Below are 11,048 nucleotides of genomic sequence, written 5' to 3' on the forward strand. Positions count from 1 at the left end.
ACTTTTCCTTACCTTCAGACAAGCTCTGTATCTATGGCCGATTTAGCTCATGCTGACTGCTTGCTAGGTGCCAGCCACTCTTAGAAGAGTTTTAAATAAATTACCACATTTAATTTCCCCCAAGCAACGTATTGACGAACGTACTATTTTCACTTTCATTTCACAGATGAGTAGACTGAGGCACTGAGAGGTAAAGTGACTTGGCCAAGGTTACACAATTAGTAAGTGGCTGAGCTGGGTGTTGATCCCGGCAAGTCTAACAAAACATCGTTTCTTATTTTGTTTTAAACCCACTTTATTAAAGATATAATTTACATACAATAATATGTACACAATTAAGTGTAGTTTGATGAGATTGGTACACACACCTGTGTAACCACCATCAGACTCAACTCATAGAACATATCACCCCAAAAAGTTCCCTCATGACCCTTTCCAGTTGATACCTCCCCCTCAACCTCAGAAGCACTTTCCTTATCTAAATTTTCACGTGAATGCAATCACACAGTCCATCCCTAACACACAGGGTACAGTGCAGCCTTCTTGTGCTTGGGAACCCTTGCCAGCACTTCAGCTCTGTACTTGGCGGGGCCATTTGAACAGTGAAATCACCAACCGAAAGCTAAAAAATTTAAAAAAATGTGGCACCCAATAGACCGAGGAAAGGACATTTGTTGACTGTATGAGAGCTGACACAAGAGCGCCTCAGCTGGGAACTGCACATCAGGCGACTCAACTTTTTTGCAGTTCTGTGCATAAGCATGTCCCGGAAGGACCGTGAAAACACTGTATTGATTTTGGGGTTACAAATAAATTTTAGCAAGCAGGCAAATTCCCAAGTACAGAAACTGTAAATAATGAGGATCGATTGCAATGGGTTCCTTTCTGTGATCCTGTATGTTTCATTGTAAGCATTTACAAACATCATTCCTGGCCGGGTGCAGTAGCTTGCACTTGTAATCCCAGCACTTTGGGAGGCCAAGGCAGGAGAATTGCTTGAGCCCACGAGTTCGAGACCAGCCTGGACAACATACTGAGACCCAGTCTCTAAAAAAAAAAAAAAAAAAAAATTAGCTGGGTTTGGTGGTGCAGGCACCTGTAGTCCCATCTACTTGGGAGGCTGAGGCCAGAGGATCTCTTGAGTCCAGGAGTTCAAGGTTGCAGTGAGCTGTAATAACACCACTGCACTCCAGCCTGGGTGACAGAGCGAGACCTAGTCTCTTAAAAACAAACAAACAAAAAACCACATCATGCTGTGAAGGGGGATATGGCCCTAAAAAGGTGACGGACGACTGGTCTACGGGTAGATGAGGAGAAACCAGCAAAAAAGTCTTGGAAGGAGCAGTGGGAGGAGAAAAACAAGAAGAGGGTAGTGTCCTAGATGCCTGTGAAGAAAGACTGTAACTTTATTCTAGAACTAGCTGGAAAGACTCCATGACCATCAATGCAGGATTAGCTGGAATAACCAAATTGTGCAATAGGAGAAAAAACATAATTTGCTGGAATCATATTTACACATATCTTCAAATATGTTGTATATCCAGGTGACAGGCTCTTCTTAGGGACTCCAAATAAATATCTTTCAAATGAATGAACTTGTTCTTTCCTCATTTATAAGCCACAGACATCTCTGAAGCAAATCTCCTCTACTTAGAACTTAAGTTCTTGAGTGAAAGAACAAACAATTAAATATTTTCAAAAGTTTTTAATATGAAAAGTTTTGAACAATTTCTTTTTGGTAAAAACAGGTAGGGCAGCCACCACCCCACAGCCCTGAGTGGAACAAGAAGGCACACAAAGAGGGCAGGGACATGAGGTCCAATCTTGTAGCAGCTTCTGAGGAAGATCTCAGTCCAAGGGTAAGTTCAAGTCCACGGGCGAAACGGCCAGGATGCCCTCCTGGAGGGGAAAAGCGGCAGAGCTCTGTGAGCAGGAAAGGTGTCCCCCACAGCAGCGCCCCCATCAGCCCAGCGACATCAGAGACAGGGGATGGCAAAGAACCAGAGCAGGGAGGGGGACCCACACCTAGAGAAGGGGACAGAGACCCAGATAGAGGGGGACAGGGATTGGGGGAGAAAGACAGAGCCAGGGGGCAGGGGGTGAGAGCACTGGAAGAGGGCGGACACGGACTGAGAGAGTGGAGAATGGGGACAAAGACTCAGGGACGGGGAACAGAGCCCTGCCATGTTAATGATTAAGAGCCATGGCTTTGTGTCCAAATCCTGATTCCAGAATTTTCCCTCTCTGCCCCCAGAAGACGAGGATAATAACAAAACCCCATGAGGCTGTTGTGGGGTTTAAATGAGATCATTCCGTTGAAATCCTCACCAAGGACATGGCCCCCTGGGAATACTCCCCCCAGCTGATCTGTTATCACTCCTATTAAAAATAACAATTTTACAAATAAATGAGCTTCTTTGCTGAGCTCACATCATCCAGTCCCCTCAACATCTGCTTTGAGGTCTGAAGGGCATCTCCCTCCTTTTTTTTTACTTTTTGAAACAAGGTCTCTGTTGCCCAGGCTGGAGTGCAGTGGCAGCATCATGGCTCACTGCAGCTTCAAACTCCTGGGCTCCAGCCATCCTCCTGCCTCAGCCTCGCCAAGTGTTAGGATTACGGGCATGAGCCACCGAGCCCAGCTGGCATCTCCCTCTTAACTGGACCACCTCCAGTCATCTCTGACTTCCTCAAACTTGCTACCCCTACAACGCCCCCAGCCCCCAGCCCTCCCTCTTCACCTCTGATGTAGCCCTGCAACTGCTCAAGCCAGCGTTCTTGTCTCTGTCCCCACATCCGGCCCATTAGCAAAATATGCCCCCTCTACCTAGGAATTTTATTTTATTTTATTTTTTTAATAGAGACGGGGTCTCACTCTTGCTCAGGTTAGTCTCGAACTCCTGAACTCAAGCGATCCTCCCACCTCGGCCTCCCAGAGTGCTAGGATTACAGGCCTGAACCACCACGCCCGGCCTCTACCTAGAAATTAAATCCAGAATCCTCTACTGACTCCCCCCACGTTGGTCTGATTCACTCTCATCTCCCTGCGCTCCCTATTTCCCCCCTCGCCCCCTACAGTCTGCTCCCCAGGCAGCCGCCAGGAGGCACTTGTGAACACCTAAATCAGTTCAAGTCTCTCCGCTGCTTAGAGACCTTGGCTGACTTAAAAGTCCAAGTTCTCACGATGACCATAAGGCCCTGCACGCCACGGCCGCCTCTCCTCTCATTCCATCCAGCTCACAGTGCTCCAGCCCCATTGGCCTCCTCAAACACATCCGGCCAGCACCTGCCAGGGAAGCCCTGGTTACATCCCAAGAGCCTGGCATGCGTCCTTTCACTGCATCCCACAGCCACCCAGGAGGCAGGTGAGATGGTGCCTGTTGGACGAGAGGGAAAGCGGTGCTCAGGGACATGGGGACAGTAGCCAAGCCACACAGTCAGCATGCTGGCCCCCAACCCAGGCCTGAGATCAGCAATGGAGATAAAGTAGTGAGTAAAAAGAAGAGAAGATTCCTTGGTCTTCTAAAGCTGATACGTTAGAGTCAGGAGAAGCCATCAAACAAAAACAAATAAGAAAATAAGTAAAACAAGTCAATGCTACCATCTGTTAGAAGGCGCAGAGTGCTACAGAAGCGAAAGTAAAGCAGGGCAGTGGGTGGGAGGTGTGGAGGTGGCTGCGATTGTAAAGGGGGACGAGGGAAGGCCTCACGGAGGAGGATACCAGAGCAGAAGGAGCAGAGGAAGCGAAGCAGGGGGTCCCCGGGGAAGGGCATCCAGGCAGGCATCACTGGAGGGGCAGGCAGTAAGCATATAATCACCCAAACGCGCGCCACGGTGCGCCAGGCAGTGCACCAAGGACCCACCAGGATGATCCCATTTTAATCCTCACGACAACCCTTTGAGGTAGTGCTACCACTGTCCCCTACAGAAAAGGAAACTTAGGCCCGGGGAGGGGTAATCACTCATCTCACCAACTGTTAGTGTATACCAGTTAGTGTATACCAGCGGTAATCACTCAGCGACAAGGTTCACAATTGTTAGTGTGTACCAGTGGTTTAAGCCAGGCATGGCGTCTGCACTCATCACTGCAGTGCCTGGTGTACAGTAGGTGCTCAACACAGCACGAATGGACAGTAGAGCTGGGAGAACACCTGAGGTCTGAAAGGAAACCTAAGAAGTCCCCCGGCCCCCATCCATCACATCACGGTTGGGTAAAGTGAGGCCCGGAGAGGCTTCTGAGGCTCACCCAGCCCCCGTGGGCCTGGATCCAAGGCGCGAAGCTGTGCACGTGCTCCACACTGAGTCCGGCCAGGGTGCCCCCCAGACCAGCCACTCGCCGGCTCAGCTCCATGGCCAGGGCCAGGCGGGCCAGGGGCTCTGGGGAAGGTGGTGGTGGCCCAGGGCATGCGCGACTTGGGTGAGAGTTGCCCTGGCGGCTGGAAAACAGCTCCACTAGGCGGGCGAAAGAGCCAGTGGACAGGCGGACCAGTTTGCTGCGCAGGGCGGGGTCGGAGGCCAGCTGTGGGGCGGTGAGAGGAAGAGGCAAGGTCCGTGTCAGCCAATCGGTGACTGGGAGGCGTGGCTTCCCCATTCAAGCCAACTCTAAATACTAAACCTCTAAGCCACACCCCCTCCATCACATCAGCCAATCACAAGCCAGACTCTATGGTCTCTGCCAAACTACTCCTAGGATGGTGGCCTAGAACCTAAGCCTCTAAGCCACGCCCCTGCCGTGGCCTCAACAGCCAATCAGAGCCAAGCTCTAGTCCCCACTGGGTTTCCCCAGTCAGAGACCCTGGGGCAAGGATAGAGTCTACAACAACCTTGCCCTCTACCATACAACTAATATTATAGAACCATGTACTTTGCCCAAATTCCCAAACCAACCGGGTTCCAGGACAAGGTCATGAGCCATGCTTCCTCTGGCGGTCCATTTTCCCCACATTCTAAGCTTTGCCCCTACGGTGATCAATGAGATTTTAGACACTCTCCCACCCCCACATTCATTCCCTTACTTCCCCAATTTGGCCCAATCTCTCCCAGATCATATTTTTGATGGCCACGTCCCCTGCATTTAGGCCCCGCCCCCTAACAATCAATGAAAGCCACCAATATAAAGTACAGTACTACCCTGACCATACCTCTGTCACTCAACCCTTCACTGAAGCCTTGTCCCACCCTCTCCACCCCTGACCATCCAAAGAAAATGCAGATCCAGCTTGTGATCTCAGTGGCCCACCGTCCTAAAACTCCTAAACTCGATAAGGGCTAGAACAGATGCCCATCACCTTCTGGTTGATGACTTCCGCCTCCTCCTCCAGCAAAGCCACCAGCCTCCGAAGCAGGGCTTCCTTCTCCGTGGGAGGGGGACCCTGTAACTCTGGAAGCAGAAGAGAATTTGGCTGGAGCCAGAACCCTGACTACCCTCTTACCCCCATCCTTCTCCAGGGCTCTTCTGCACCTCACCAGGGCTTGGTGGAGATCTCAGTTGCTCTTGGACCAGCTGTTCCAGCCGCTGGGCCACCAGGGCATAGAAGTCTGGAGTAGCTGGGCCTGGGGTGAAAAGAGTTAATGATGGGTCTCCAAGACATCAGGAACTTATGGATTCTCTCCATCTCCCAACTACCTTGCCATGCAGCAATGATTTCTAAGCAAACAAACTTGGTACAAAAAAAAAAAAAAGCCAAAACCCTTGTACTTTCCCCTTTATCATATCCCCAAATTGGACTTAGACTGTTAGAGTCAAACTGGATCTTGAGAGATTATCTCATCCAAGGAAGGCAAGCACAAGGTATTCCTGCTATTAGCACCCTATCCCTTGGCCATTGCAGGCATCACCAATTGATCACAGCACTCCTCTCCTCAGTTGTGAACTGCTTTTCAAGCTAGCAGTCCCAGCAGCCATTACTAGTCTATTCAGGTTCACATATGAGAGGAAAACTGTTGGCCACTCTTGATCAAGTCCAATGCCCTCCCCACCAATTCCTACTCTGCTACTGAAAAACAGGGGAGCAGGGAAGAGAAAGGATTTTTCCCAGAGTCATACAACCAAAACAGTCAGGGAGTTGTGATTGAAAACTAGGTCTCCTGCCTTTCTATTAGGGGTACTCATGGCTACAAAAGTCCTAGGGGCAGGAAAGCATGTATGGAAGGGGAGGAATAACAACTAGATATAAAGGGATCAAATGCCTTGCGAAAGGCAACCCGCAGAATTGACACATAGAAATCTAACTTGGGGATAGCAGAGGGGACAGAACAGGATGGTGAGGGTTGGTGCTGAAGACTCCACACAGCTACCTCCTAGCTGATCTTAAACTAGCACCTTATCCTATGCCCTGCCAGTTTCACCAGCGATCTAAGGAAACCTCTTACCAGGCTCTGAACCATAGCAGGGGCGGAGGGGCAGGGAGCAAGGCCGAGGGGACTCAGGGGGAACTGCTCCTCGCCCCAGGGGGCAGGGAAGACATCTTCGAAGGCGACTCAGGAAGTCTGTTGGCTCCTCCTGGGCAGGGCTCCTGGGGAGGAGGACCTCAGATAGTGACCCCAGAGACCCCCTGTAAGCAGTTCCTGCCCCACCCCCACCTCGCTGAGAACCTCTCTCTGCAATCCCAGGGACAGAGAATAGAGCCAGATATAAAGAGAGGAGACAGGTTGAGACCAGGAGTAAGAAAGAGTTAGAGAGGGCCCCACACTAAACGCAGGCCCACGGGGGAGAAAGGCAACTCCTCTTACCTCGGTGGGGTTGGAACGGGGGACCCGGCAGCCTCACCCCGCCTAAGAAAAGCAGCTAGGACCCTCAGCGTGTCATCTCGGAGCCCCAGCTCTTCCGAGCCTGCCATGGAGGCACCTGTGAGAGAGGAGGCTAGGGGCTGGACTCTAGGGTTCAGCAGGAAGTGGAGGATTGGAGGCCAGGACTTGTGAATCCCAAGAAAGGAAGGTGCCGAGGGCCCGGACTCCTGGGTCCTTTGGAGAGCTGGGGTCTGGGGGCCCAGACTCTTGAGTCCCCAGAGAGAAAAGAGATGAGAAATAAGAATCCTTGATCCTGGCAAAAGAGGGAGATGGGGGCTCGGATTCGTGGGTCTAAAGGAGGATGGGGCTGGGGTCCTGGACTCCTTAGTCTGAGAGAGAAGAGGACTAGAGCCCCAGACTCTTGGGTCCCCGAAGGAGAAGGGGTCTTGGGGCCCCGACTCCTGGATTGTGAAGGAGGCATATGCCAAACTTCTGAAGCTCTTAGAGCATGGGGAACTACTAATCCCAGCAAACTTCACGGCAAATATTCCCCTTCGTCAGTGCTCGTTCGCCGCGCAGGCTGCTGGGAGGTGTAGTTCCAACTATCTGACTCAGGCTGGAATCTTGGGGACCCTGGACGCTTGGATGTCGGAGAAGCGGGACTGGGGTGCCCGATCCTGGTTGCTGGACCCCTCCTCTTGCCTCCTCTTCCCAGCCTTCGCCAACACTCTGCTCACCTGACCTGGGACCCCGCCGCCACCGCCTCGTCCAGCCGTACAAACTTTTCTTTAGTAGTTCAACTTTCCCGCGCCTGCGCACTGGGCCGGTTTGGTAACCGCCCCAACGTAGGAGGGGCGGGGCGCTGGATGCACGCTTAATTTGCATATAACGTTCCCAGCATGCCTGTGCCCGGAAAGCCGAAGAAGGGCGTAAGGAGGGGGCTGGTCCAGACTCAGCGGGCCGCCCCTTTGGGGCAGGAGTCTGTCACCCAAAGAATGATAAAGTTGCTTGTATTTCAAGAAATCGATCAAAAAGAAAGCCCCAGCGCTCTAAACCTCAGCCGTCGGGAAGGGGGGTGCACAGCTTCGAGTTTGAGAGCTACCCGGATCCCAAAGACAGGGTCGGGCCCCAGCACCCTGCGTGCCCTGCCGTGCGTCGTAGGTAACGCAGAAGAGCCGGGGAAGTAGTTGGTGGCGTTCGGAAGTGAGGAACGGGAGAAAGGCTGGTTCTGCGCTGCTAGCGGAAAGGGAAGCAGGCGGGAGCTACAATGGCCGGCCCTGGAGTTGGTTATAGAAAAACGGTAGAAAAAGTAGGGAGGGAGGAGGAAGAGAGGAAGCGTCTACACTGAGGGGATCTAGGAGAGGGAAGGGTGGACTCTGTAAATGGGAGGCAGTTCACTCTAAAAAGCCAGGGAGGAGGGAGCCCTGGAGGAGGGAGCCCTGGAGGAGGGAGGCTGTCTGATGGGAGGGAATTGTGGATAGAGGTTCTACGCTGGAAATGGGTAGGGGCATCTTCGGTGGGGGAACTGTGGAAGGGGGTCTACACTTGGGTGAGTGCAGGAGGTAGGGGTTTACGCGTGAGTAGCATCTGCACTGAAATAACTAGGGAGACAGGGCTCTACCCTGAAAGCGGGGCTACCTGTTTTCATTGATGTGGGGGAGGGATTGACGGTTGGCACTGAAAGACGCTGGGCGACGTTCTACAGTGGTTATGGGAGGGAGTCCTCGCTGATTAGGAAGCCTCTCTGGACGATGGGAGGATGGGAAGAGGAGCTTTCCTGTTTGTATCCCAGGAAAATATGGGTGAAAGTCCTGCGCCGTGGCCCGTTACGGAGAGGTCTGGGTATGGAAACCCCAGGCCAAGAGGGCCTGAGAGGCTGCCTGCGCCCAGGAACTGCCCTGTGCGCGCAGGTGGGACGATGGGAACCCAAAAGCCACGGATCCTGCCCTGGCTGGTGTCGCAGCTGGACCTAGGGCAGCTGGAGGGCGTGGGCTGGGTGGACGACAGCCGCACGCGCTTCCGCATTCCTTGGAAGCACGGCCTGCGGCAGGATGCTCAGCAGGAGGATTTCGGCATCTTCCAGGTGGGTACGCCCCGGAGCGCGGGAAACTGAGAGCAGCGCCCTGGGCCGGAAGGACTCCGGGGTGGGGGGGGCGAGAAGGCGGGGTTAGCACGCGTGCGCGGGGCGGGCTCGTGCTAATGCTGATGGGTAGAGTCAGAACGTGTGGGACAGGGCTAGCATGATTGGTGGACTGACGGTGGGGCGCAGGTAGGGTTGGAACAGCCTGGTTCCGGGAATAGAACCGAAATGTGGTGTTAGAACGCCAAGGAAATGCATCCTCGGGGTGGGGAGCTCTCTGAGGGCCGGGCTCTTGGTTGTAGGATTCTGGGGGTGGCTGTTGGAACATTAGAGGCGAAACTCAGGAGCCCCACATCTGGGCTTACTAACTACCAAATTAGAATACACTAGTGGTGGTAAACAGTGTAAGGGGGTGAGGTTATCACGGAGGGTGTCCTGGGGCGGGTGGTGACAGAGCTAGATGCCAAGTAGGACTTGGAAGGCTGGCTCAGAAAAGGTATTTGGAAAGTGAAGGTGAGGGATGATGGAGGGTATGGAGCTTGGGGCGCAGGGAATTGGGAGCTGGAGCCTTGCGGAGTTAGAACTTGCCAGGGGGAGAGGGTGGTGTTAGGACCAGAGGAGGCAGGGTTAGGCCCTCAGGGATGGGGTCTAAGTCATCTTCCCCCGTTATCCTGACACCACTGTTGCCCCAGGCCTGGGCTGAGGCCAGTGGTGCCTATACTCCCGGGAAGGATAAGCCCGACTTGCCAACCTGGAAGAGGAATTTCCGGTCCGCCCTGAACCGGAAGGAAGTGGTGCGTGTAGCAGAAGACCGGAGCAAGGACCCTCACGACCCGCATAAAATCTATGAGTTTGTGACTTCAGGTGTGCCAGAGCGGGGCTTCGCCTGCAGCGATGGGATCTTCAGGGTTTTTAGCACCCTTACTCTGCTCACCACCTTTCTTGGCAGGAGTTGGGGACTTTTCCCAGCCGGACACCTCTCCAGATACCAGTGGTGGAGGCAGTACCTCTGATACCCAGGTGAGAATGCACCCAACCCTCTGCCCCGTCCCCGTGGGCCTGTTCAGGCCGCCGCCTCTCCCCTGCAACCATCACCCAGCCTCCTCCTTGGCCTCCAGTCTGTCCTCTGCCTGACCCAGACCTGACCTTGTCTCTCCCCTGTTCCCAGCTCATGGCTCCCAGCCTTTAAGGAAGAAAATTCAGAGTTTCACTGGGCATTCAAGACCTTAACACCCCTTTCAGGATTTCATAGATTTCCTCAATTTGCAGGTGCCCTCAGCCCCTTGGAAACTGAAAACCTCCCTCATCTTGATCTTGCTGATGTCTGTGCCAGGGAAATGTCCCCTCTGAAATCTTGCCCAGCCTGCCCTGCCCAGGTCTTGCTTGCATGGAGCCAGATGCTCGGGATGAGTTAGCTACTGCCGCTGCCATCGCAGCACCCGGCATCCGTTAGACCATGTATTTTGCTGTCGGTGCCCGTGGCCGTCTCTCCCCTGAGACTGGAAGCTCCTTGAGGGCAGAGCTCAGGTCTGACGCCTCTCTGTGCCTCCTCATCGCTGAACACAAGGCCTGGTCCATACGAAGTCTCTAGAAAAGGCTGTCGAAATGCCCAGCTTGTTTTTTCTTTTTTTTTTTCTCTCCAGGAAGACATTCTGGAGGAGTTACTAGACAACATGGTCTTGGCCCCACTCCCAGACAGGCAGCCCTCAGGCCTCGCTGTGGCCCCTGAGCCCCACCCTCAGCTGTTGCTGAGCCCCAGCTTGGACAGTCCCGCTCCCCACCCAAACCCGGAGCTCCCTGAAAACCCACTGAGGCGGCTGCTGGTGCCGGAGGAAGGTGAGCGTCAGCTGTGGGCTGGGAGGGGCTGAGGCTGGGCCAGTAGCCCCTCACCTTCTTTCTCTCCATCTCTCTCCCCCTTCACACCACTGCTGCTGTTCAGAGTGGGAGTTCGAGGTGACAGCCTTCTACCGGGGCCGCCAAGTCTTCCAGCAGACCATCTCGTGCCCAGGGGGCCTGCGGCTGGTGGGGTCTGAAGCAGTAGACAGGATGCTCCCTGGGCAGCCAATAACACTGCCAGACCCTGGGCTGTCCCTGACAGACAGGGGAGTGACCGGCTACGTGAGGCGTGTGCTGAGCTGCCTGGGGGCGGGCCTGGCTCTACGGCGGGCCGGGCAGCGGCTCTGGGCCCAGCGACTGGGGCACTGCCACACGTACTGGGCCGTGGGCGAGGAGCTGCTCCCCA

The 11,048-nt window shown here is 54.0% G+C and overlaps 2 protein-coding genes across 2 annotated transcripts in view; one reads left to right on the forward strand and one right to left on the reverse strand.

Annotated features, from left to right (window-relative positions):
- Positions 1-1,693: 1,693 nt before the first annotated feature.
- On the reverse strand, positions 1,694-7,611 carry BCL2L12 (BCL2-like 12 (proline rich)). Its single transcript, XM_012643170.1, has 7 exons — positions 7,464-7,611; positions 6,730-6,844; positions 6,370-6,512; positions 5,464-5,550; positions 5,286-5,377; positions 4,244-4,516; positions 1,694-1,899 (listed from the first exon to the last, which is right to left on the reverse strand). The coding sequence occupies exons 1-7, from the start codon at positions 7,609-7,611 to the stop codon at positions 1,849-1,851; spliced, it is 909 nt and encodes a 302-aa protein (XP_012498624.1). The 3' UTR covers positions 1,694-1,848.
- Positions 7,612-7,669: 58 nt separating this feature from the next.
- Positions 7,670-11,048, forward strand: part of IRF3 (interferon regulatory factor 3) — a 14,700-nt gene continuing 11,321 nt past the window's right edge. Inside the window, exons 1-6 of the mRNA XM_012643169.1 lie at positions 7,670-7,887; positions 8,637-8,809; positions 9,499-9,670; positions 9,756-9,826; positions 10,450-10,642; positions 10,746-11,048. Of these exons, the coding sequence (XP_012498623.1) occupies positions 7,722-7,887; positions 8,637-8,809; positions 9,499-9,670; positions 9,756-9,826; positions 10,450-10,642; positions 10,746-11,048 (1,078 nt within the window). The 5' untranslated portion in view covers positions 7,670-7,721. The remainder of the gene's footprint in view (positions 7,888-8,636; positions 8,810-9,498; positions 9,671-9,755; positions 9,827-10,449; positions 10,643-10,745) is intronic.

The sequence above is a fragment of the Propithecus coquereli genome, unplaced genomic scaffold (assembly GCF_000956105.1).
Source record: "Propithecus coquereli isolate 6110/MARCELLA unplaced genomic scaffold, Pcoq_1.0 Scaffold193, whole genome shotgun sequence".
Classification (NCBI taxonomy): domain Eukaryota; kingdom Metazoa; phylum Chordata; class Mammalia; order Primates; family Indriidae; genus Propithecus; species Propithecus coquereli.

Coding starts and splice junctions, on each gene's coding strand:
- BCL2L12 (XM_012643170.1), bottom strand. CDS start 7,611: ATGCAAATTAAGCGTGCATCCAGCGCCCCGCCCCTCCTACGTTGGGGC. Junction 6,513..6,729: donor CCCGTTCCAACCCCACCGAG/GTAAGAGGAGTT, acceptor CCTCCTCCCCAG/GAGCCCTGCCCAGGAGGAGC. Junction 5,378..5,463: donor GAGATCTCCACCAAGCCCTG/GTGAGGTGCAGA, acceptor TTCTGCTTCCAG/AGTTACAGGGTCCCCCTCCC.